The 26,479-nt window shown below is 45.5% G+C and overlaps 1 protein-coding gene across 2 annotated transcripts in view; it reads left to right on the forward strand.

The window, feature by feature from the left end:
- Positions 1–337: 337 nt before the first annotated feature.
- Positions 338–26,479, forward strand: part of PHAF1 (phagosome assembly factor 1) — a 31,986-nt gene continuing 5,844 nt past the window's right edge. Inside the window, exons 1-13 of one of the 2 annotated variants that reach the window (XM_048958543.1) lie at positions 338–409; positions 656–763; positions 4,239–4,321; positions 7,270–7,353; positions 11,112–11,155; positions 11,427–11,506; positions 15,961–16,055; positions 19,455–19,552; positions 21,022–21,134; positions 22,367–22,500; positions 23,089–23,172; positions 23,849–23,931; positions 24,418–24,461. In XM_048958543.1, the coding sequence (XP_048814500.1) occupies positions 700–763; positions 4,239–4,321; positions 7,270–7,353; positions 11,112–11,155; positions 11,427–11,506; positions 15,961–16,055; positions 19,455–19,552; positions 21,022–21,134; positions 22,367–22,500; positions 23,089–23,172; positions 23,849–23,931; positions 24,418–24,461 (1,006 nt within the window). In that variant the 5' untranslated portion in view covers positions 338–409; positions 656–699. Of the gene's footprint in view, positions 410–576; positions 764–4,238; positions 4,322–7,269; positions 7,354–11,111; positions 11,156–11,426; positions 11,507–15,960; positions 16,056–19,454; positions 19,553–21,021; positions 21,135–22,366; positions 22,501–23,088; positions 23,173–23,848; positions 23,932–24,417; positions 24,462–26,479 lie in introns of those variants that run through there. The other variant, XM_048958542.1, reaches the window with a different exon arrangement.

Raw genomic sequence — 26,479 nt, forward strand, 5'->3', positions numbered from 1 at the left:
GGCTCCCGCACGGCCCGAGGCAACGGCGCGGAGCGGCGTCAGGGGAAGGTCGGGGATGCGAGGGGACGGCTCCGCCCCGGGGGGCGGCGGGCACGGCATCGGGACACGGCTCTCAGACGTAGGGTCCGAGTTGCGTTGTGAGGAGACGGGGGCTGAACTCGGCGATCCGTGCGGGCCGCCTCCAACTCGAGATGCTCAGCGATCCCACGCCTCCCATTCACCGCAACCCCGTCCCGTTCAGCGGCGGGTCTCGAACCCGCGGCCTCCAGCACCGCGGCCGCTCCCCGCCCCGGCCCGAGAGGCGGAGGGGCGCGGCCACGCTCTGACCCCGCCCCCTCTCCCGCCCCGCCCCCGGCGCGGCCTCGCCTGACGACGGCCGCAAAGCGCTTTTTCAGCAGCCGCAAGTGAGGTGAGTGGCGGCCCCGCGGCGCGGGGGGGGAGGGGGCCGCGTCCCCCCCCTCGCGCCCGGGGCTCTGCCGGTGCGGCGGGCCTGCGGCGGCTCCCGCCCGCGCGGAGGGGGGCGGCGAGGGAGGGGGCGGGGGGCCGGTCGGCCGGTCGGCCGGTCGCTATGGCGACAGCGCGGGGCGCGCGGGGCGGGGGACGCGGGCCCTCGGCCCTCGGCCGGCCCCCCCTGCTCCTCATCGCTTCCCCGCAGGGGTCCGGCGCCGCCGCTGCCCGTCCGCCGGGGCCTCCGCGCCAATGCTGGACCTGGAGGTGGTTCCCGAGCGCTCCCTGGGGAACGAGCAATGGGAGTTCACCTTGGGTAAGTCCGCGCCCGCGGGGCCCCGCGCGGCTCTCCTTCCCCCCCCACCGCGTTGCGCGGCCCCGCATCGCCGTCCCGGCCCCGCATCGCTTTGTTTGTTTCCCTGCTCCCTGCCCCCCCCGGCCCGCTGCCTCCCTTTGTCTCGGGCCCCGGCGCTTTCTGGCCCCCCCCCCCCCCCCCCCCCCCATCTCTTGCCTCCTCCCCCCCCGTGCGCCGTGCCGTGCCCCGCCGTGCCCCCCGCCCGCTGGGCCCCCTCCTCGTCCCGTTTTCCAGCTTGACACCTCCCTACTCCCCCCACCCTCCCTGCGCGTTGTGTGTGTGCCCTGTGCTCCTGGCCGGAGCTGGGGCTGCTCGTGGGAGGCAGCGGGCGCCGAGGCTGCGGCGAGGTCGGGGTTGGGTGCAGCCTGGTGGCTCGAGGGAGCCTTAGAGGGCTTTGGGGGCCAGTGTCCCGCTCGGAAATCCCGGCGGTCTCCTTGCCGCCCCCGTGCCCTCGCACTGTGCCTGGAGGTCTGTGATCCCTTGGGGGTGTGGATTCGTGGGACCGCAGCGTGGTTGGGTTGGAAAGGACCTCAAAGCCCACCCGGTTCCAACCCTCTGCCCTGGGCAGCGCTGCCCTCTGGGTCAGGTGTTGCCTGAAAACAGGTGCGATCTGAAATGGTGTTAATGAGCACTGCTGGGGTGTGCGCTGCACTGACTACCCCCCCGATCTCCTTACTTAAAGAAAAGTGAAAAAAGAGAGAGGGGAGGATGGAGATGTGACTCTTGTTTTCCCAAGAGCCCCCCAGAGAAGCCCGTTAACACAGTCTCATAGCTAAAACTACATACTGTGTTTATGTCTGTGTGTACACACGCATAGATGTGAGAGGGAGGAAACTCAGCTGTAATTCTTGGAGTAAATATAGCCACCACGTGATGAGTCTAATGTATAATTAGCATGACCTGGTGGTACGGAGCAGGAGGCTGACTCGGCACCCAGACGTTTTGCCCTGTGCTCACGGTGCTGTGTGCTGCGTCCCTGCTGGTGGAGACTCTGGCCATGCAAGTGGAAGTGCTGCTGGAAGTGGGATCCGTGCTGCCCTGCCGTTCCATTCAGCACCCATGTAAATCTGCTCTCAGCCACACTTGTGGCAGCGCTCCTGACCTGCTGCCTGGCTCCCAGCGTTGTGCCTGCACTGGAGATGGCTGGGGGGAAATGCCGGGAGCACTTCTCACATGAGTTCTTGGATTTTGTTTCTGGCTTCACTGTTGACTCACTGCATGACCAGAGCTTGAAAAACTTCACCAAGGCTGAGTCTGGTGCTCGGCTGGGTGCCTGGGTCGCCGCACCTCTCAGGCTACATTCCTGCTGTTTGAAAGAGAACAATTAAATCTTTATTTTGCAGTGCCTATAGCTGTGTTATTAGTGTTAGATGTGTAATTTCTAAGGTACACTTATGTTTCTGCTGCCTTTTATACTTTCTTTTTTGGCGATGTTTCATTTCCCTTTGGCGCATTGCGATTTGTCTTCTCCTTACCTCTTCAGAAAGACACAGGGCTGGAGCTCCCATCAGTGCCTCCACTGAGGATCAGGGTGTCAGTGCCACAAGAGTGAAGAGAGCTACCCTAGTAGTTCTCTTCCCTTGGCTCTGTTAGTGGAGGAGAAGGAGGATGCAGTCCTTTCTATGTTTGGGTTCTGAGTGCTGCTCCTGGAGAATTCAGCTTCCTGTTCGTAGCTTTAATGCACAGTTGCATGGCAAAGTCTGCTTGATTTTCAGCAAAACAGAATGAAGTCAGCCCACGTCTGTTTGCTTGCAGTGTGAGAGAGCTCTGAGTAATGCTGTCATGTGAGCTGTTTGCATGACCCATGGTTGCGGCAGTTATGTTGGGCTACAAACCCAACTTGGGTTTGTGTTCCACCACGTGATTTCTGAGGGAGCCCTGCTGGCACTTGCTGTGAGCGTGTGCTTTGCAAGTACCTGGGAAGCACCGACTTTGGAAATAAGTTTCATGCTTTGAAATCACCTTTGCTGAATTGGAAGCGCAGCTTCTGCTGGATTAAGGGATGCATAGCTTTCACAGCAGCATCTTTGGTCTTAGATTCATTAGCAACAGCAGGAGGCTGTTCCATTTTGGTAACACTATTTACCACTTAACTGTCTTTTCCAAGCAGGCTGCAGAGTTCAGCTGCTCAGGCTGCACCGTGGCTGTTGTTTCCTGGCGAATAGGAAGCAGTTCTGCTTAACTGTGTTCCTCTGCTCCTGTTGTTTTGTTACTGTTGCAGATAGATACTCAAAAAGAGTACTATCTCTTGGAATTTGTAGTGTTTTCTGGTGTAGGACTTCTAGGCACAACCACCTGCTTTGTTTTTCTTATTAGCTCACGCTTTTGGAAACAGTTTTGCCAGAAACATTTGTATACAGTATTTACAGATGGAATCACTGTAGGTCTAATGTATCAAACTTTGCCACAGCTCCGTGGAGGGCTGCGCTGCACAGCAGTGACAGGCACATAGATTAGCACTGTGTTGCTAAGGTTCCTGTAGTGTTAGGAGATCTAAAGCAGAACGGGTGCTGATGGAGGGAGCAGTGTGTGGTTTATAGTTGAGTATTTCCTTTTTTCCATAGATAATGTCTGGAAGGTGCTCTGGAGCTCTGTGTGCACACTATGAAGGGCATAGCTGCTGTCTGAGAGCTCCAGTGCCCAAGCTGTTAGCTGAAGGGAGCTGTAGATCCTCTGCTGAAGTTTTCTAATGGAGGCAATTTGCTTAAAGCTTAAGAACAAGAAGTAGAGGAGGAAAGAGTGAGGAATGTAAACAGAATGTCAGATAACTAAACCATAATTGACTTGCACCAATTACTGAGGAATAAAACCTTGAAATTATGAGCTTGTGCTCTATCTTATAAATGCCAAACCCAGGAGCATGATCGCACGCCACTTGGAAAGGCCCCGGAGCCGCAGCTGGAGTATCTTTATCTTCACTTGCTTTCCCTCATCAAATCTGCTGTCCCTTGCTGTTGGAAGCTGCTGTGTGCTGAAGAAACTGTAAGCTGAGAAGATAGAGTGCCTTCCGACAGCTGTAGTGGCAGAGCTGCTGCGAATATGTTGTATTTTTATCTGTCTTGTACAACTGCTTGGTCGCTTATCGGGCCTGACTGAAAGGTACACCATAAAATGCACCCAGGAACTTGTGGAGTGTGTATGAGAATGCTGACTGACACTGGCGGGTATTTGCTCTGGGCTGTCGTATCGCTGACTGGTGGCCAGCCCAACTTTTCTTATATGCTGCAAGCTGGTGGGTAAACAATGGCCGTTCTGTTCTAGAGCACAGGTTTGCGCTGATAGCGTGAGTCAGGTAGGGGCTCCTCGGTCCATTGCGTGCCTGTGTGTCGTAATGCACTGTTTGCCAATGATGTGATACTCTGCCTCATCCGTAACCTTTCTGCCAAACGTAGGGTGAGCCAGCCTGCGAACTAGAGAAATGCTGTTGTTTTTGCAGGAATGCCTTTGGCTCAGGCTGTAGCGATTCTCCAGAAGCACTGCCGCATCGTCAAGAATGTCCAGGTTCTCTACAGTGAGCAGGTGAGTACGGCTGGTCTGCTCACATCTCTCACCTCCTTGTGTCGCGCAGTTTGGGTGCCATGGCCCGCACTGGTACTGTGTCATGCTAGCACGTGTATTACTCAGAACTGAACAGTTTTGCATTGGGTGTGATGGTCCTCAGCACGCAGCAGTAGTTTAACAGGCACCGGTTTTGTGGATGTGGTGGTGAGGTGCTTTTGTTGTTTTCCCTATGAGGAAGGAAATGTTCTGTAATTTGCGGGATAATTCTAGCCTGTCTTTTCATTGTTGTTGTCAAGTATTACAGTATTATTCAAATCTTAGAACCATTGTGGTTGGGGAAGGCCCCTCACACCCCCAGGTCCAACCCCAGCCCACCATGCCCGCTGCCCATGTTCCTCAGTGCTGCATCCACACGGCTCTGGGACACCCCAGGGCTGGGGACTCCCCACCCCCCAGGCAGCCTGGAGCTGAGTACTCCTTGTATTGGTGTTTGGTTGGGTAGTGATGAGGAAACGCTTCCATGCTTTTCTGGATCTGTAGATCTATCTGCGGGAGGGGCAGTAATTTAAATCTGTTAACGTGTTAATTGTTATTTGTAATTGAAGATTTGTTAGTTCCTAATATACTTTGTCCAAAAGAGGACTAGAGCGGAAACCATTGTGCTGAATGAAGCAAACGTATTATACACCAACTTTACTTTGAAGGAAGGGGGAAGGATGTGGGGCAGAGGAGGCCCCAAGCACGTTATGCGAAATGCACTGCAGTCAGAAGATGATATGCATGTGCTGTAGATCTTTGCATCAGGAAAAAAGCAAAGTCTGCCAACCTTTAATTTTATTTTAGAAGTACAGACTGAGGTCTCATGCATTTACAGTGAGAACTGAATGGCTGAGGAACAAGCTCAGCTCTGGTGGTTTCCTGCTGGATACGCATTTCATGTAATTAGATGAGTTACTCCTTTTGTTTCAGATCATGTGGATTCCTGGCTTTCACGATGGCTGAATGTTCAGTTATTGAAATTGTAGCTCTGTATACTTGATGCATTTGGAGGTGTTTTAGCTGTCTTATTACAGTATGTTTCAGAATTATTTCTAGGCTTGTTTAGATAAGCAGTGAGGCTGCTGTTCCTCTTGGTTTTGTAGAGTCACAGGGTGAGCAGTCCTGTGCTAGAAGGCATGAAGGACGTGCGCCTCTTAATGGGGCATTTACTTATTTCAAGTTGTTCCACCTCATTTCTGATTCTAGAACTCTGGCAGCAAGCATTTCCTTCCAAAAATTAATATGACAATTAAGTGCAATTAAATCTGCCCACGTCCCTCCTTTTAATCTGACATAAGTGGGATGCCTTATAATGCTCTCGTTACTTTTGGAATAGCCTGCTTAGATACCAGGGAGATGCAGATCACGTCCCATTTCAGAGCTGCCATGCTGTTGTGTTTTAGATATAATGCATCCTGTTGTGTTTTTTTTTTTTTGTTGTTGTGTGTTTTTTTTTGTTGTTGTTGTGTGGTTTTTTTTTTGTTGTTGTGTGTTTTTTTTTTTTTGCTGCATCTGTAGGCTTTCTAAATTTGTTTTGTAAGGGACTTAAGGAAAAAAAAAAAACAAAAACCCTTCCTAGGATCGGAATTAGACCTTTTTTCTCAGATCTGTGACCCTAAGGCAGTGCTGCTTCAATTCTAGACTGTATCACGAGAGCTTTGCCAGCAATTGTGAGTGAAGTATTACTGCTGTGCAGGGTGCTGTTAGGCCTTCAGATAGCATGAGGGGAGCAGGCAAGGGGAATGGGAAATCAGCAGCACAGGGCCTTGGAAGCCCTCAGGCTCGTTTGGACCTAGCAATGTGACCTTGAGAACGCGGATTGGGAAGGGGTGGGAGTTGCAGAGAAGTATTCAGGCTATGATGCTGGCATGGCAGCAAGGAGATGAGAAAACTTGGGATGAAAACTAGAGTTCTGACAGTCAAAACACAGACTTCCTCCAGTAGAACAAAGAGTAGCAGTTTTAAGACTGCTCAAGAAAAGGCTGTGTGATGTGGCTGCTCATACAGAAGCTAGAATGTGCCCCAGGTGTCCCAATCCGTGTCAGCCCTCTGCTAGATAACCAACAGGAGCAGCTGTAGGGCACGAGTATTGCCACCAGCCTGTCATGTAGCCTCTTTCCTCCTCTGAGCAGACAGAAATGGAGGGTAGAGTTTTTCAAAGCGAGTGTGCTTCAAGTGGTAGGCTACCAAATAGCTGAACTAGGACCAGCAGGCTGTATGTGCACGGGTTGTACCAGTGCAGGAGAGCTGCTTCCAGAGCTTTGTGGTGGGCTGAGGTGGTGTGGAGCCTGTCCAGACACAGGGAAGCCAGTGGAATGTCTCCTATTGACTCCAGCAGACTGCAAATTAGACTTTGAGTTGTTATGATTCACAGTAACTAAGGAAACCAAAATTCACAGCAGAAGAGTCTGAAGCCTTCCTTTTCAGGCCTGAGGAAGACTGTGACACTCCTGGCTTTCTGAAGTGGAGAACCCTCTCGCTGTCCTTCTGTCGAATGATGTCGTTGCTGTGGTGCAAGATGTGTTATTTCCGTGTGCCAGGGTTGTGGCAGACTGCCCCTGTGTGATGCCTGTGTGTCGTGTGACTGCCCCTGTGTGATGCCTGTGTGTTGTGTGACTGCCCCTGTGTGATGCCTAAGCTTGATGTGTTTGTTTCTGAAGATGCTTGTTTTCCCTCTCAAATTAATAATGGACAGATGCCCTTCTGGGAGTTCTTGAAAGATTCAGAGACCCTAATTTTAGCTGTAAGACAGCTGACGGCATTGGAAGCTTTGGCTAAATGTGTTTGCTTTATACGTATTCACTGAACAAAGAGTTGTTTTCTGAGGCAGTTTTGTTTTTTCCAAGGTAACCTGTTTGTACAAGGATTATATATCTGAATGGAGAAGCCTTGAAATTATAGGCCTAACAGCTTTTCTTGTTTTGCAGTCACCTCTTAGCCACGACCTCATCCTTAACCTGACTCAGGATGGAATCAAACTGCTGTTTGATGCTTTCAATCAGAGACTTAAGGTAATAAAACACCCCTCCTGCAAAGAAAAGGTGCAAAACTAAACCCTAGGATAATACTGCCAGTTAAAGTAGTGTAAATAAGTGTGTGATCTTTCTATGCATTTAATGTACCATATTTAGTGCTGCCTTGTGATAACGAACTGCATTTCTTTTTTGCAGTTCCACATCTGCTCTTTCAGGTGACTGAGTGCTGTTCTGCCTCTCTAGGATGCTGTATGTAGTTAAGACACAAAATAAAGAGCAGGTGGTTGCTAACCTCCCATGGCATTTATGATCTCCAAAAGTCTGTTGTAAAAGTGATGTGAAATGGATCACTGTGGGACTGCAGAGACACAGCTGAATCACTATAGCATTTTAAAAAACTCTCATAACTGCAGCATTTAAAATCTTTCTATCTAACTTTCTTGGTATTTGGGATGATCACAGATTCAGGCTTTGGCACACAGCCATCTGAGCACGGTTCTCTGCTCAGCACCCAGGGGCTGATGGGGCTAATGGTGTGCGAGTGCCCTGCTCCAGCTGCCCAGCTGTTGGACATGTGGCAGTTGAAAGCAGATGTGTGGGTTAAATGCTGTGCCAGAAAATCTGTGCTTACCCTTGAGGTAACTTTGGAGCATGGTGCTCACATCCATACTCCCAGCGGCAGGAGCTGCAACTGCCTTGTCTTTACTTGATACAAGCAGCAGCAAAACATCTCTCTCCAAATCATTTGAAGAACGTGCTGAAGCAGCAGCTGAAGCTGTTCAGATGCTTCTGCTGTAAAACTGTTATGTCTAGCTCAACTCTGTGGTTATTGGAGGCAGTGGTAGCCTGAAACACAGGCATTTTTGGGGGGAGATTTCAGTTTGTAACTGCCTTGCAAAAGTTTCTGTTTTGTAAACTCATTCCTACAACAACGCGACTTTTTGTTTTTTGTTAAGATTTGGAACTTCGAGTTATTCAAGTTGTTTAATTGCATTTACAGTTTTTGAGATAACATCTCACGTATTCTTTGTGAGATAGAACTTTATCAATATAAGCTACACCTGTAGGAGATCTTGGCAAAAAATTATTGTTTTCTGAGGAGGTGGAATTCAAAACTGAATCATGCCAAGCAGACGTCTTACTCCTCTCCAGTCATTTGAATGCCACTGTCCTCTTGTTGAATTACTGCAGGTAGCGTTTGCTCTGTCTTTGCATCTCCAAGCAATTTTTGAAGGTCTTGCTTTGGTGTCACTTCAACACTCAGTGCTGTAAGAAACACGCAGGGATTTTTGCCTGGTTTTTCTCCCTATGACGTTTAGAGTTTTGTTTAAAGACAAAACACACCGACCAACCTCTTCTGGTATGTAGCCATTCAGTGATCAAAGTGGTGTATCTTCTGTTTGTTAGCTCCGGAGAGAGAAGCTGTGTAAAAGCATACAGTGCTATGAAAACTACTCGTAAAACTGCTCCAGAAGCTTTGCAGAAGAAATTCTGTGGGCTTGCTTAGAAGTGAGCAGCAGCACTTGTTGTAAGAAAGTGTGGGTTTAGAATAAGTAATACCTGTTTTTTGAGGTGTGACACTGTTTTCAGTGTTGCTCAGCAGCAGCAAAACTGGAAGAATTGGGATTTTTTTTCTTTATTCTTCACATTCTGTGATTTGTTTCTGTTTGTTGGGCTTTTTTTTTTTTTTTTTTTTTTTTTTAAATGCAGTCTTGCTATTGGATTTGATTGTGAGAAAGAAGTTGAAAGAAAAGTTTGACAGAGCCAAAGTAGCTCATGGTAGCAGTACTCCTAAAACATTCCCTCCCTCTGTTCAGGGAGCACCAGGATGTCTGTGCAATCCCTCTGTTCACTTTCAGGAGCAAAAGCAATGCAGATGTTATGTGAGTTTGTAGCTGATATGAAGGAGGTTGGGTCAGATTCTGAAAGAGTTGCTCTACTGTGAATTTCACTGCACTGACTCCTGTCCAGCTCGGGTAGGGAGAAGTTTTACAGTGCTGTTCTGTTAGTGCTGTTAGAAGACACCTGGACACATCTGTGATCTGTAGTCAGTATGATCCATCAAAGCAGCCCGTGTGACTAAACAGCAGATTTTACTTTGCTAGGCCAATAAGTGCCTTCTGGTGGGGTAGGCAGCCAATTGTTCTTGGTCTTCTCAGTTGTTTGCTCCCCTATATGTAGGATGAGTCAAGCTAAAGTGGCTTCAAAAATGAGTTGTTTTCTGGTGCTGGGGCCTGCTGAACTGTTTCTTCAGTCTCTGTCTTTCATGATTTTGACAAGATCTTTGGACTAGATTTAAGTTTTGCTGAGTTGTGCTTGTTTCTTTCTTTGTGGTAAGCAAAAAGCAATGTTGACATGCATCGATTTTCCACCCAAATTGTGGGAAGAGGGCTGGTGGCAAACCGGTGCCTGCTGGCAGCGCGTTTCTCCATGGCGTGGGCACCTCGTGCTGCAACGTGCTGCCCTTCATTGGCTGTTCTCTGTTGCTCTCTGTTCTGTCTCATGTTCAGCAGAAGTGCAGGAGTGTGTCTGTCTGTTGAGAAATCTGTGCTGCTTTAGGGTAGCTTTGCCATAATTTTAAAGTTACGTGCTTTGTGCTATGCTTGTTGCGTGTGTCTTGAAACATGTGGGCTTTCCAAGCAAACTAGAAATGCTTCAGAGAACTCTTCCAGCTTTTTATGAGTCAACAGCATACCATTGAATGTTGATTTTTCTTTCATTTTTTAATATATAGTGGTTTGGGCGTTGCAAGTAGCTCTATTTAGGGTTATTTGCCAGGCATTTCCCCAAACCAGAACTTCCTTCTTCGCTGGCGATATTTTTGGGCTTTACAGCCACACACAGAGGCAAGGAGTTCTGCTTTGTGCTCTGGCTGAACAGTGCATCCTTCCAAAGCATGAAGAGCACACTTTCTTGACAGCAAATAGGGTGGGCTCTGCCTATTTTCCTTTGTCTGCAAACAGAGGAACACGAATATAGGGTGGAAGAAGACTTTGTTTGACAATGATTCCTTGCTTATCTAGAATCATCCTAAAGCCCAGTGTAGCCCCAGAAATCTAGTAACAGTCACTTAAAAATCACACAAAATCAGTCTTGAATGCCAGTTTGCAATAATGTGTTTGGAACAAAAGAGCCATACGTAGTGTTGATATGCCTAATAATGACTCTGGGGATTCCCCTGGAACATTCAATGAAGTGTGAAATACATTAGAACTAAGAACTGTGGCTTTGGTTCCTTGTGGACTACTGTTCACATTTTCTGCAGTGCTTGGAGAGATGGAAATGCAACGTTACTGTTTAGTTTTTCTGTGTTCATCCTTTCCTTAAAAAAAAAAAAAAAAAAAGTTGGGAAGTGGAAGCGGTGCAGTCAGCACTAGGAATTGCTGCCCTGTAGAGGCATTCTTCAAGGTAGTAAGAGTGACCCAAAGGATGGCCTGCTGCTTGGTTTTCATTTGAGGATCCCCTGACTGGATTACTTTTGGTCTTGCCTAAGAGTAGTCTGTGCAGAAATCAAGATGCTGGCATGCTAGCGGAAAGGCTGCTGTCTGCACATCAGTACTGGTCTGTACAGGATCCAGGGGTACCATGCTGAGTCCATGGCTGTTCTTCACTACTGTTTTGGATGTGCAATTGCTGAATGAGTTCTTGGAGTTTGTCAGTCTGAGATTTATCCTAGCAGAACTGATGGGAGAGGGCCAAGCGCTACAAGCTGCCTTTGCCTTCCCTGCCTTCTGATGAGAATTTGCCTCTGTTATGATGTGCAAATGTGGTAATGTTTGTTTCCTATGTTTCAGGTGATTGAAGTTTATGACTTGACTAAGGTGAAGTTAAAATATTGGTAAGTGACTTAAGACCTTCAACAATCTTTTCTTGATTCCAATGACTGCTTCCTCTCCTTTTTTTTGTTCTGAATTCACTTTTCAACCTTTCTCGTTAAGAAAACAGTAGCTGTTAATAAATAAATGTAGATAACCAAATATTGTGTTTGAGCAAGGTTATTCATTTCCTTCAGTCTTGAGACTTCTCCAATTTAAGTGTGTTGTTGCCTTTAGTAAACGTTTATAATCATTCGTTCAGTGCTCTTAGGGCAGACTCGTTTTGTTTTTCAGTGGTGTCCATTTTAACTCTCAGGCAATTGCTCCAACCATAGAACAAATTGATCAGTCGTTTGGAGCAACGCATCCAGGAGGTAAGCCAAAATATTTCTGGGAATGAGAAGTACACCTAGATTGAGTGACCTTTTTCTATAAAGCCTTTCCTGTATGTCTGCCTGGAGAAATGTGTGGAGACTTCTGTTCTCAAATGATTTGAAGTTGTGTTCCAGAGTGGCCATGTTTTTATAGCTGGAGTCATTGGCACAGAACGCTGCTCTCAGATATCATTAACGATCTCTCTTGAACTGCCAGTACCAGAGAATTCAGAGCTTTGTTGTTGATACTGTTGTTTTTACACGTTCTTCCTCATGGTATGCTCTTAAGTGTCCTTAGGGATTAAGTATACCATGAACATACAGACATTTGAGCTGATCTCCATGCAGAGGCAGCCAGGACAGTTTGCTCAAGCTCTGTGCTCTGAGAGACTTAGTTTGCATCTCCCTGCGCCTCCTTTATGCTCCTGGGAGATGTGAAGCCTTGGGGGCAGCACAACCAGGACTGGGGCAGGTTTCTGTAACCTGACTTGAACCCCCAATGGCTTTTACAGAGCTACTTGGCCTTTTAACACCTCTATAGCAGAAGTGTTATTTTTTTAAGTCCCCTGCTTACATGTGAAAATTGAGTTCGCCTTGGGGGTTTGTTAGATGATGAGAATAAGCAAGTGGTGAAACAGAAGAAGGGGATATTTGTAGCTAACCTGCTCAGGAACCTTCAATAAATGGAGCCCCAAACTGGCATAATGGGAAAGAAGTCGAACTGCATGTGGTTGAGATATCTTCCTCTATTTTTAGCTTACTGGGTTCATTTGCAGTAGTCAGGGTGATCCCAGAAAGACTGGGGCTTCTTGTGGTTGCTGGTGGTTGCACGTCCAGTCTTTGTGCCTATTCTCTGCAATTGGTTTCTTGCACATCACAGAGCAGAGTTTATTAACTGTGGAGGGTCATGTGGCTAAAGTAATATCATTGCATAAAAGCCTGCTGTGGTGGTTGAATATCAGATGGAGATAAATGAAGTTCAGAAGATTTCAGGCTGTAATACTCCAAGGAGCAGAGTAAGCCTTTTTAAATTCCACTTCAGTCGTGATCTTAGCATTTCCTCTTAGGCACACTGAGATCTACAGTTAGCTGTTATGGAAATAGTGTGTACAAGAACTTCATAGAGTTTAGGAAAGGTAAAAGTGGCTGCTTGCCCTTGACAATTTGTAACTTTTGATTTGTTCTGCGACAAAGACTATTTGCAAATATTTTAAAAATTATTGTAAAATTGTGGTGTTATGAAACTTAGAAATAATTATCTCAGCTGTAAGCATTGTTTATGATAGGACCAGCATGTTTTATTACTGTATCAAAATTGCACGTGAGCACTGAAATATGTAGTTTGGAATCATGTGCTTTCATGCTTGCCAGATCCTCGTGCACCTGGCACATTCAATTAAAGTTTGCTTGCTTCATCTGATGGTAGTTTTCACCTGGAGACATGTAGATATGCAAGTCTATTTAAGCTGTTGGCCTCAGTCACTGCTTCACTAGTGTGCAAATGCTTGTTCAGTTTTAATTTTGGAAATCCAGTATCTTCCACTAACAGCCTACTTAGAGTAAGTGCTCTCTAGTAAGCAGTCTGGTCATAAAGAATGCTTGAAGTGTAACATGCGATGCAAAGTTTTGGTCTTTTATTTTTTTTTTTCCTCTGTTTTCTTAAACAGGAAAGGCAAAAACAAGCAAGCACACAACACAGTAGCTTTTCAGTATGTGGGAGGGTTGATGATAGTGTTTTCATGGCCCCCAAAAATTGAAGTGGCTGTGGGGAAAGAAAGGAGGGAAAATAAACTTTCCCCCACTGCAGTGTGACAGAAGGACCAGCAGCCAGTCTCTATGAACAACAGCATGACACAGCCATCTCCTGCTCTGTGCTGTTACTTTCCGTAAAACCCAGTGCAAACTCCTGAAGATGAAGAGCATTCTGTTTGTCTCTGTGTTAACATCCACTAGAATTTCATAACAGAACGTTGAATTTCCCTTAAACCGACGTGGTTGCAGCAGGGCTTTTCTGCACAGGCCACAGTGATAGTTTCAAAGCGTATTTCAAAAGGTTAGCAATGTTTTTTTTTTTTTTTTTTTTTTTTTTTTTTGTCTTGAAACCTTCAATGAGCAGTTCTGGTTTTGCCCCGTCAGTGGTTTTGAAAAAGGAAAAGTCATCAGAAAAATTGTAACCAGCTTCGTTCCCTTTCGGCCCATGTTAGTTTGAAATGTTGTAGTATCTTTGCCATGGAGCTGATTGAAATATGAGTGCTTTGAAGGTCAACAGCTTCACGAAAGCCAAGGCTTTGTACCGCTTTCCATCTTCCTTCCACGGTCTCCTGACCTGAGCTCCTGCTGGGGAGTGCTTGCTCCTGCCAGTGGTTCTACTGCAGTCACATCCTGTGCTGCATCCTCGTGGATGTGGCTGCTTGCCCGAGCGCTGTTCAGTGTGGGTAAGGGCTGTGGGATTGAATGGCACTCGGAGAGAAAAGAGCTGCAGTGGTGTTACTGGAGGGGGTAGGCCCCTGTTTTCCAGCTCTGTAGCTCTCAGGTTGCCCTCTGACTCTCGTGGGGTGCTGGAAAAGTCTCATTTTGAGACCAGTGGGACTTCTGATCTACCTCTGTTTTGCTCAGGACTGGCTCTGCTCTGCTGGTAGCTGTGGCTTTGTCCCATCCTTCTCTACGGGAACTTTTCCTAGCTGCCCACACTTTGCTGCTTTCCTGGAAGGCAGACTCCCTCCCATTCCCTGTCCCAGAATGCAGCAGCAAAGAAGCAGTCCTTTTGCAAGTTCAGCTTTTTCTAGCAAAGTTAATCTGCAGGATACCTGGGTAGTGAGTTTGAAAAGAAAAGCAAACAAAAACCCCTAACAATTAAAAACCATATACCACATAGGTATTTGTGGCATAGGATCTTGAGGGACATGCGAGAAAGATCTTGGGGATAAATAAGTTCCTTGCCCTTTAAACCTCAACATCAATAAACATTGCAGAGGATGGGAATCGATGCGATGTGTATAATCAGATATCACACTTGGCATGACTAGGGGAAAAACACTTCTCCAGCTGGCTGTGGGCTTTGGAAAAGATGCATCATAATTTATCACATGAGAGAGACTTGTGTAATTTTCCTGCAGATCAAAACATTTCCCTCTCCCCACACGTTTTGCTGTGAGTGACAGTCAGGGAAAATGCTCTTAACCAGCACATTCTGCAGCAAAGACAAACGATGACTTCTGAAAGCTTAGTGCTTATTGCCTAACCATTATTTTTCTATCCTGGGCAGTCTGGCATCGTACAGCTATCTTGTGACATGTCTCTGAAGCTGAACATCTAAAAGGCACTTTGTTTTAAAAACAAACAAACAAAAACAAAGCCACAATTAAATGCCTTTTCTCTCTAAATGATAAGCTGCTATGTTTTCTTAAATGTGAAACCGTAAGGAGGAAAAAAACCCCAGAACACTGAACCAATTTCAACTGCATAGGTTGAAGAAAGCAGCTTCTCTTGCTGCGGAGTTTCTTCATTGTGGTGTTTTTGTTGTTTTGCCTCTGCTGTTTTCAAACCCTTCTGCAAGTGAGCCAGCTTCCGTGTGTCAGAAGAACACTGTGTTCTACCCAGCGGCTACCAGGGGCAGGTTGAACCCAGCAGCATCAGTTCCAGAGCTGTTCTCGAGCTCCTGGTCTCCTGGCATTGTTTTTGAGCTTTCCACAGTCTCACAAAACAATGTCTCATCAGAGTAAACAGTGGGGTGACTGTTATTGCTGTTTGTAGATGATGTTGAGCAATTTATTGCAATAAATCGGGACATTTATGACATGATGACAACTGGAAGTCTGTGCATGCCCTGATTTATTATCCTTTTTAAAATCTGGCCTATCAGTGAATGTTTCTGATGGTGCTATTTTTAATTATTGTTACAAACAGATCAGGACTTGTGTGTCTGAAGCCTTTCCTTGTATTACTGCAGCATGCGAGCTGGAGCTCCCCTTGGTGAAGACAGGGAGGGACCTGTGAGCTTTCAACTCCCCCCTCTCCTAGGACCTTGCTTCCCAGTGGCGTGAAATACCAAACTGACTAACCTTTTGGGCTCTTGTGCTTGAAACACCTCGTGGTCAGGGCTGTACAAGTGTCACACAACAGCAAACAGAGTTGTTTAGTGGTAATAGTAGCTGCTGAAACTATTTTAATGCTAAGTGATTGCTGCATTGTATAATTGCATCATTAGGGATATATTAGTGCCTACAGGCTTACATAGGCAACTCTTATTTTAATAAATTTAAGGTTTCTCTTAGTGCTGTCTTTCAACGGCAGCAAATGAGCAGCAAACCAGTTAGCACCCAGTGACTGTGTTCCTCCCAACCTCCTCAGACCTAATGAATTAATTGACCTGCTATGAAAGTGCTTTTGATCTGAGCTGCTAGGGAATTTTGTCAGTTTTTGTAACTGTTTTTTCCTTTCTTTTTCTCTTCTAGTGTATAATTCAGCTGAACAACTCTTTCACCTCAATTTCAGAGGGCTGTCGTTTTCTTTTCAGCTAGACTCCTGGACTGAAACTCCAAAGTACGAGGTCAGCAAATCATTCTTGGTTAATGGATAGTCTTTTTGCCTCTATGCTACTTGCAAAATATCACCTACAGCGTCAAGCCTTTAAGTAAAAGAAACTAGTAATTTGGAAGAAATTTAACTCCTCAGTTGTGCTCTGATTTGTGCTGTGTATTCATTTTGGAGTTAAACATTCTCCCCCTGCTGAAAAGCAGAAGGCACACGCTTAGAGCTTTAGCTTGTATCGTGCACCAGGACTAATAATTCTGTTGTTGAAAAGAATCTGCTAAAAATATGAGCTCCCTCTGTGCAAATACATAAATGTGAAGCAATCTAATGTGGAGCACTTTTTTATCAGATATTTTTGAATCTCATCATAGTGATTATGCAACAAAACTAGGACAGGGTTCATAAAATACGTTTTTTGTCTTAAGTGTCCTTCAGTGTAAGTGCTTTTAGAAAGCCAAGTGAATGAGCTTTATTTGTGATGCCTGTTGGCACAGTTGGCTAAATGTTTGGATGAATTATTGAATGATTTAATGTATTAATGTGTTCTCTGAAATCTTTGGAAATAAGATCACGTCTTCTGTGACTACCACCTGTGCTAATGAAAACAAACATAACTATTTTGTATGATGTTGGGGCAGCTTTCAGTTTATTGCCTGTGATCCTCAGTAAAAAGAATGTGTGCAGTATGGAACCAGTAATAAAACAGAAATGCATCAAATCAAAGTGTGAGCAATCTACCAACATGGGGGCATTTTTTCCGTATCACAGCTTAGCTCTTAAGGAGTTGTATTTCAACATATGAGGAAGCATGGAGCTGGTTGGTGAGGTTACCAGTTAGCAGTAACAAAGGTCAGCTGAGTTCAGAAATACTTGAATCATTAAGGTTAGAAAGGCCTCTAAGATGATCTGGTCAACTGTAAGCCCACCTCACCGTGCCTGCTAACCATGTCCCTCACTGCCCTATCTGCATGGTGACACCTCCTGTCCATTGGCAGCCCTGCCAGCACCTCACCTCTCTTTCAACATTGTTGTTCCTAATATCAAACGTGATCTTCCCATAGTACAACTTGAGGCTGCAACCTTTTGTCTGATGAGTAGTTACCTGGGAGAAGAGGCTGACCCCTGCCTCCCTACAGCCTCCTTTCAGGGAGTTGCACAGTGATGAGGTCTACCTCGAGCCTTGTCTGTTCCAGCCTGAACAACCTCAGTTCCATCAGCTGTTCTCCATAAGATTTGTTCTCCAGACCCTTCACAGTTCCTTTGCACTTCTCTGGACACATTTCAGGACCTTGCTGTCTTTCCTGCTGAGGGTGACCCGAAACTGAACACAGTATCTGGAATGTGGCTTCACCAAGGCTGAGTACATGGGCATGATTACTTTCCTATCCTGCTGGGTTGCACTATTTCTCAATATAGAAGCAAGGATGCCACTGGTCTTCTTGGTCCCTGCTGGCATACGTTCAGCTGGCTGTCAGCTAACACCCCCAGATCCTCTTCTGCCATGCGGCTTTCCAGACACTCTGTCCCAAGCACATAGCACTGCATGGGATTGTTGTGACCAAAATGCAGGACCCGGGACTCAATCTTGTTGAACCTCATCCAGTTGGCCTTAGCCCATTGATGCAGCCTATCCAGATCCCTCTAAAAAGCCTTCCTATCTTCTAGCAGATCTGTGCTTCCTCCCAGCTGCAAACTTTTTGAGGGTGCAGTCAGTCCCCTTCACATCATCAAAGGACTGTCCTAATCCTGACCATGGAGGAACACTACTTGAGACTGGCTACCAGCTGGATTGAACTCCATTCACCACCACTCTCTGGGCCTGGCCATCCAGGCAGTTTTTTTAACAAGTGGGGAGTACACCTGTCCATGTCATAGGCTGCCATCTTCTGCAGGAGAACTCTGTGGGAGATGGACTCCAAGGTTTTACTAAGGTCCAGATAGTCTACATCCACAGTCTTTCCTCATCCACCAGGCAGGTCACCTGGTTGTAGAAGGAGATGAGGTTGCTCAGGCAGGACCTGCCTTTGGTGACCCCGCGTGATCCCCTGCTGTCCCACACGTCGTAGGTGATTGCACTCAAGATGATCTGCTCCATGACCTTCCCTGATAGTGAGGTCAGGCTGGCAGGCATGTAGTTGCCTGAATTCTCCTTCCAACCCTTCTTGTAGATGGCTGTTGCATTAGGAAGTCTCCAGTTGCCTGGAACCTCCTTGGCTGATCTGTCAGGACTGCTGATAAATGTTAGAAAGCTGCCTGGCAATCAGTTGTGCCAGCTCCCTCAGCACCCTCAGGTGGATCCCGTCTGGTCCCTCGTGAAGCAGCAGGTCTCTATTTTCTCTTGAATTGTGGAGGTTTATTCTTCTTCCCCTTCCCTGTCTTCAGCGTTTTTGCTGACCCCTCTCCTGACTTAAACAAGAGTAGAGATTCATTTCATGGTCGCTATGCCCAAAGTGGCTTCCAACCACCACATCTCCCACCAGATCTTCTCTGTTTGTGAATAGTGGGTGCAGGGGGGCACCTCCCCTGGTAGGTTCTTACCAGCTGTGTCAGGAGGTTACCTTCCACACACTCTAGGAACTTCCTAGACTGTTTTCTCTCTGCTGTACTATATTTCCAGCAGTCATCTGGTGAGTTAAAATCCTCCCCAGGAACAAGGGTGAGCGACTGTGTGACTTCTGACAGCTGCTTGTAGAATCTGCCTCTTCATCGTGGTCGGGTGGTCTGTAACCAGGATGTTAGCCTTGCTGGTCTTCCCCCTGATCCTTATCCAAAGGAGAAAAGCTGAAAGCTAACATAAGCCAAATAGAATATCCTAGGAAAGTAGCTTTTTGTGTATGGGTTGAAAGTGCATCTATAAATTAAATGGCTGAGCTCTTAAGAAGGTCAGTTCTAATATCAAAGGTCTGAAAGTGTGAGAATGTAGTGATAAGTAGAGCAGAAAATTTATGCAATGAATGAGTGTTCACCAGATAAGGGCATTTTGCAAACTAGCATCGATGTTAAAGGGATGAAATTAACACAGTAGAAGAGAAAAAATAATTTCTACCTTTAAATAAGTTGTATTTAAGTTCTGAGAAATAGGCTATCCGTTCAAATTTTATATTTCTAGTTGGTGGGAAAACCAAGAAAACTTGAATTCTCATTGCGTGCATGGCTCACTGACCAACTAGTGCCATCTTTTGGTGGATCAGTGCAGTGAGCATTTCATCCCAGCGTGGGAATCCCAGAGCAGTGTAACGTAAGCTCACACCATGTATAAGGCTGGATGTGTTATTTATTTATTTATTTTACCCCCCCTTGTGTTTGGCTAGAAATTCACCTGTGTTGGTAAGATGTCGTGTATTTCTAATGTAACATTTGACCTGAAGAATTTTTAATGTGTCAGGCTAACAAGGCTGGCTCTCTGTCTCCCCAGCCTAACTTTGCGCATGGTCTGGCTTCTCTGCAAATTCCACACGGTGCGACTGTGAAACGCATGTACATCTACAATGGGAACAGCCTGCAGGATACCAAGTACGTGTGGCTGGTTGTGGGGTTTTGATTATTTACTGTGCACTACTTCCTCCTCGTTTACCTATGGTTTTGCAAATGCTAAATGTGGTTATCTATACTTAGTTTTTTATTTCAGTCTTTTAGGGACTAAGCAGTGTGCAGAATGCCTTTAGATATAAATCTCTTTCCAGTTACCATAGGCATTGTCCTCCAACATTGTTATCAAGTGCTAGAGAGTATAAGACTCTTAGGAGGGTCCTGCCATGATGCACATAGCACCAAACTGACTGACTACCAACCAACCAAGAGTCTTATACTCTCTTGCAATATAAAAATAAATTATTTTGGAACTTAAGCCATGTGTGTCTATCTATCTATCTATCACTCAGTCTATATATTTTCAATTCCCTGGCTGAGTTTACTGCTCCAAGGAGGTAACTGATGGAATAGCTGTGTTTGAGCAGTGTGAGTGTTTTCTGTGGCATTGTGTTCTGCCTTCTTCTAAGCAGTAATTTACTGTACAGCATCTGATGTTTTGCTCTTGCTAAAAACACTGTTCCTGGAGTTTGTTACTCAAGTTAAAATTGGAAGAGCTTTTGTAAATTCTTCCTTGTAGTGTATAAACAACCAAACAAACCTAGTGGTAGTTTTGTAGAAATAATTGCAATTTAATGGCAGGAGAAGGCTAACGCATCAATAGATTACTGCTAAGGAGAAAGGCAACCTTGTTTACACAGACACTGTCTCTAATTAGAAATAAGTGCACTTTAGAGAAATGTTGTCTGTGCCTATCTGCGCCGTGCTGGGCTGCAGGGAGAGCACATGCTGCACACGTCTGCCAGCTCAGCACCTGCATTGACTTAGAGGAGAAAGCCCCATCGAACTGGAGCACAAATAAAGCAGCTGTTTGATTGAAGGTATCTTGTTGGTATTTGGGATAGTTTTCTCAAATGTTGTTGAATTGAATAATTTGTTAAACTGAATTAAAATGAGGCCTGTCCCAGGAAAGCAATGTGATCACACACGTTTTGTCTGCACGAGCTGCTTTCACATTCTGGACTATGCAATACATTCCCAGGTGCAGTGAGAGCATGTGGTGAAGGAGCTTCTGGTTGGGTGATATGCCTAGTTTGTGTAGTGAATACCTTTAAAGACCATACGATTTTTACTTTCCTGTGCGAAGTCTGAAATGACTTTTTTTCCTAGGAGCTATTCAGAGGCTATTCAGATGTAGTAATTTCTGGAGTTTTTGAAACTTGCTGTTGGTTTCATTAACAGTAAGGGTCCTTCATTTGAATCCTGACTTGTTACTCCTTTATTTTTCTGCGGGATTTCTAATCCTTATGTTAAATTTAACTTCTGGTCTTCAGTCTGAGCTCAGTGCTGCTTTGTCAAACTTCATGTGCTCTGTTCCAGTGAACTGCCTTCAGGTTGGTAATGGTACCTGGGAAGGCTGTGTCCTACGTACATGTTTGTTTGGTTGGTTTCAGGGCTCCCTTGATGCCCCTCAGCTGTTTCCTTGGCAATGTATATGCTGAGAACGTCGATGTGCTGAGAGATGGGACTGGACCCTCAGGTTTACGGCTTCGCCTCCTCACTGCAGGTATTTGTGACACCCAGAGCACTACAACTGCAGTGCAATTGTAGGTGTTTTCAAAACGGTCTTAAATAACCTTATTTTAAACGATTGGAAGCACAACAAAACTCAGTCACGTTCTCCCGGCCTGCGAGGCGTCACCAAGGGCTGTCCTCTGCAGCCCAAGCTGACAGGTGGGGAAGCGTATCGATGCTGTAGCCCGAGACTTCACTTCTAATTCTGTTCAGCTTTATTTTGCTGTGGAGCCAGCAGCCAGAGTGATGACAAGCCTCACTAGAGGCTGATGAGTAACTTGTCCTTGTGTGTGCTTTCAGAAACTGGCAGGCCTTAGAAATTAGGGAAAGAGACAATGACTGCAAATGAGACTTTTTCAGTGACCTTAACGTGGCAATGTCTTTTTAAGAAGAAATGCTGAGATGTTTGTAACAACTTTTACTAGCAGACCCTGCTTTTTTCTTGTGCTGATTACTAGCTGTGTGTGTGTTAAGGAAGCACTTAGAATATTTTTCTGGTACACAAAAAATGGAAGGGGTTAGAACTTGAGATGAAGAATAAAATGGTTAAAGTAGAGCAGATATTCTCAAGTTACTTTGCTTCTGTCTTTGCAGAAGGAAAAAATGGAGAGCTGTCTAGGGTAGGGAACATGTATCTTCACATGCTAGGAAGGCAGTGAGCTAAGGTAGACTGTCAAGTTGAGTTAGATGTGTGTGTGCAACTCGAGAGAGGTGTTGCCAGTGAATAAAATAATTATTAAAATGTCACAGCAGCGTTCAGGCCACACTTGCAAAGAGGCAGTCCTGGCACGTGGCGTTCCTCTACCAAAGCCTTGCAGAAAGCCCTTTGCAGAAGGTGCCATACAGCAGCTGCAGTGTGAGGTTCTCTGCGGAGATGTTCATTTGAGATAACTCTTGCTTAAAAAATTATGGGTGATTAGGTCAAAATTTTCTGACGTACTGTATTTGAGAGGTGGCTCTGTGACTAACATACAGTGAGAATAATGTATCTGGGAAAAGCTAAATGCGTCCTGTGTTTTGTGTTAATTGATGCCTACGTGTATGTGCATTCTGGGTGCTGCATTCCTGAAAGCAAATGGGGTCACAAACTAATATCCTGCTGCTTGTTGACACGTAGCAGCAGATGTCAGCCATTCATCTTTGTAAGGGGCTTTCAGTGAGATGTATCTGTAACAAACGTGGCTCTCTGATGGCTCCTTCTGATACTGTGCCTCCTGCTCTCAGGCTGTGGCCCTGGTGTGCTGGCAGATGCCAAGATGCGGGTATTTGAGCGCTGCGTGTACTTTGGTGATTCGTGCCAGGATGTGCTGAGCACCCTGGGGTCCCCGCACAAAGTTTTCTACAAGTCTGAAGATAAGGTAAGGGTGCTGGGTAGCACACAGGACTTTGTTACTGTCTAACTACAGGACCTGGGCTTTGTGGGGCCAGCAGTTAGACTTCCACGTAGCACAGATGATGAGCAATTAATTTGTCGCACAGACCAGAATGAACTGCTACATTGTTTTGTTTCTAAAAATATTTTAAGCTGTATTGACGCAAATCAGTTTAAGTTAAAAAATATGCATATATCTGTCATAATTTTTAATCAATAGGAAAGTTGATAAAAATGAGCATTTCTATCCACATAAGCCATAGCAAGTGTGTACCATTTATTTTTTTAAAACATTTTATTTCATTTGAAGTAACCTGATGTACTTTGATCCTTTCCTGATGTTTTTACGGTAACAGCATGTGAGTAATCCTGCTTCATATAACTGAAAAAGAAAAAGGTGTTATGCCTCTGCTAGCAGCTGATGGGCTTGTCGTGAAGCACAGTATCTGACATTTTTGAGCAAGGGCTTCAGTGAAAAATGAGATTATGGCAATTGGTTGGAATGTAGAGAACCAATTGTTAATAATATTCATCTTTGGCAGTGTTTTTAACGTCTGAAAAATGATTCTTGCAGATGAAAATCCACTCACCCTCGCCCCATAAGCAGGTCCCATCGAAGTGCAATGACTACTTCTTCAATTATTTCACACTCGGAGTGGTGAGTGGGAAGCTTCCATAAACAAATGCATGTGAAGTTTTGATTTCCCTACACAGCAGTCCCTTCAGAAGGCTCTGGGGGATGAGAGACTGAAACTCTTGCTGCCTTAGGAATCTCTGCAAATGAAAATAAACACTGGCTTTTTCTAGCACTTGTGAATTCAATCAGTAACCTTTTATCTTATCTAGCACTGGGTGGTGAGCTCCTCATTCTTGTGCTTTGGTGTTCTCTTTGATTTTCTCCTTCTTCCATGCCTGATGCATAGGCAGATGAGCTTTTTGTTCTGAAGTCCATACTCCTGTCCAGTAGAACTGAGACAAGTGTGCCAAAATACCAATGATGAAAGCTTGCAGAGCTGTGGGAAGTACCTCAACTTTTATATCCCCCTTAGTGTAGTAATACAGCTACACTGGTGTAAATAATTAGTAGAAAGACAAGAGTTCCTTGGAAAAATTGCCAACATGAGCAAATGAAACTGCAGTTGTGGTCAAGTGCTGCAGAAAGGGTGCTTTTTTTTTAATTTACAAATAGTCTCATTCTCAAAAATTACTTTTCTTTTTCATTTTTCAATTTGGTTCCAGTTGGATTCACGCTTGTTACTGTATGCAGATACACTTGCTACTCATCTCAAGTTGCTTCATGCCTGTCTATTTTGTTTCTTCTTTTTCTTCAACAGGATATTCTCTTTGATGCAAACACTCACAAGGTGAAGAAATTTGTCTTGCATACAAATTATCCTGGTCATTACAACTTTAACATGTGAGTGTAAAGAACTGATCTGTTTTTGTGTGATCCTCTGTAGAGACAGGAGTTGGACTTGGTGATCCTTGTGAGTCCTTTCCAACTCAGGATATTCTATGGTTCTATGTAGTTAAGGAATAAGTGATTGGATGTCTGAATAAAGAGAACATGTTTCCAGGCAGTAAAGCATTACTATTAGAAAAATCTATAGTACATTTTCTAAGCTGAGTACTTATCTATCCAGTCTGTGTCCCAAGAGTAATTTGTGCTGAAGGAGCTTTTGTGCCCTTTAGAAAATTGTGCTAGAACATTCCAGCTTTATATCCTTTCTGGTGTAGAAAATGAAAGTGGTAATTTTTCCTCTTAATCTGATACTCTCGAGACTCTTCATGTTATTATGCAATAAACTTTTCACTAAACTGCTTGTTAAGAGCTCTTAGTTTGGCTGTGTGGTTTATATTGGCCCTGCTGTTATCTGATAGCTTTACAATTTGCCCTTTCTAGCTACCATCGCTGTGAATTCAAGATCCCACTAGTCATTAAGCGAGGTGAGTATGTCTTGTCCAGTTTCAGGGTGCTTATGCCACAAAACACAAAGTGGCAGTGTAATGAGTTTGCATTTGTAATGCATTCTTGTCTATCAGAGGATAGAGATATGAATGTGTTTTCCCGAGTAGTTTGGAATGGAGGGGAACATGAGCCAGGTAGATTTGAGCCATCTGTCTTAGAAAGGATAACTGATCCTGAATTTATGGCAGAAAAGCCTTGGGATCGGGAGCACGTGGGAGGTGGCAGGCATTTATAGATTACAGCAAAAGAGCAGGTCACAGCTGTTCATTTTGCACTGCATGTGTTAGGCCAGTGCTGTGACCACATTGGATGGGCGCTATGCAAACACCAACCAAGGTGCTGGTGCTTTGCCCTGAATCAATGTGGTTATTCTTTGGGGCCAAATAACATTCCCTCCATGGTCAGTGGTCAATGGACCACAGTCTCTCCATGGTCAGTGGCTCGTGGCCCCACTGTGGTCAGTGGTCGATGGACCTCGGTCAGTAGCTCAGGGTGCCTCTGTGGTCACTGGCAGCACTCCCTTGTCACCAGCTCCCAGTGAAACCAGGGGTTGGGTTTTTTTAGGGTGAGATGATGGTGATAGGTTGACGGTTGGACTTGATGATCTTAGTGGTCTTTTCCAACCTTAGTGATTCTGTGGAATTCCATGCTAATCTTGAAGAAGAAATTTTTTTGCTGTTTTTTTTTTCTTTTGAAGTGAAAAATACTTAAAAATGAGTTCTGCGGTTTTTTAATATTATTTATATTACCTTGTCTACTTGCTTGGATCATACAGATATTTAGCTACAACATCACTGATTTTCTGTAATGGTGCCACTCTTTTGCTGAAATAAGTTCCCTTGTACATAAAGACTCAGAGTCTGCAAGGCAGAATTAGTCAGAGTTGATCTATGCATTTTTCTGTTGAACTTCTTAATGATGTGCTGCTCACTCTTGAAAGGTTTATTCATGATATTCAGTATGAACTGATCCTTGGTAAAACGTGGTGTAGTTGGGAATGAGAACAAACAACCAATAGATACCATCTACATGATGTAGGCAAAATTAACGTCTGTAATGTCCACTTGAAAATGCCCAATCTCAGGAAATAGCATTGTGTGCTGCTCCCAGGTTCTCATATGGGATAACAGTGCTCATTCAGTGAGACACTGAGATGTGCAGAGCTCTGTGCATGCAAGTCCTCTATGTCCAGGTGGAGGCCGGTAACAAGTGGTGTCCCCCAAGGGTCTGTCTTGGGACCGGTGCTCTTTAACATCTTTATTAATGACATCGATGAGGGAATTGAGTGCACCCTCAGCAAGTTTGCTGACGACACCAAGCTGAGTGGTGCGGTTGATACGGTGGAAGGAAGGGATGCCATTCAGAGGGACCTCGACAGGCTGGAGGGCTGGGCTCGGGTGAACCTGATGAGGTTCAACACGGCAAAGTGCAGGGTTTTGCATTTGGGCCGGAAGAACCCCAGGCACCCGTACAGGCTGGGAGGAGTGGTCCTTGAGAGCAGCTCGGCAGAGAAGGACCTGGGGGTCCTGATGGACGAGAGACTGAATATGAGCCAGCAGTGCGCTCTGGCAGCTCGAAAGGCAAATGGGATCCTGGGCTCCATCAGGAGAGGGGTGGCCAGCAGGGACAGGGAGGTGATTGTCCCTCTCTACTCGGCTCTTGTGAGGCCCCACCTGGAGTACTGTGTCCAGGTGTGGAGCCCTCAGTACAAGAAAGACATTGAGATTTTGGAAAGGGTCCAGAGGAGGGCGACTAAGATGATCAGGGGGCTGGAGCACCTCCCCTAAGAGGACAGGCTGAGGGAGTTGGGCTTGTTCAGCCTGGAGAAGAGAAGGCTGCGGGGTGACCTCATTGCAGCCTATCAATACCTGAAGGGAACCTACACCCAGGAGGGGAGTAAACTCTTCAAAAGGGCTGACAACAGCAGGACTAGGGGAAATGGTTTTAAGTTGAAGGAGGGAAGATTTAGGTTAGATGTTAGGGGGAAGTTCTTTAC

Source organism: Lagopus muta, chromosome 12 (assembly GCF_023343835.1).
Source record: "Lagopus muta isolate bLagMut1 chromosome 12, bLagMut1 primary, whole genome shotgun sequence".
NCBI lineage: Eukaryota > Metazoa > Chordata > Aves > Galliformes > Phasianidae > Lagopus > Lagopus muta.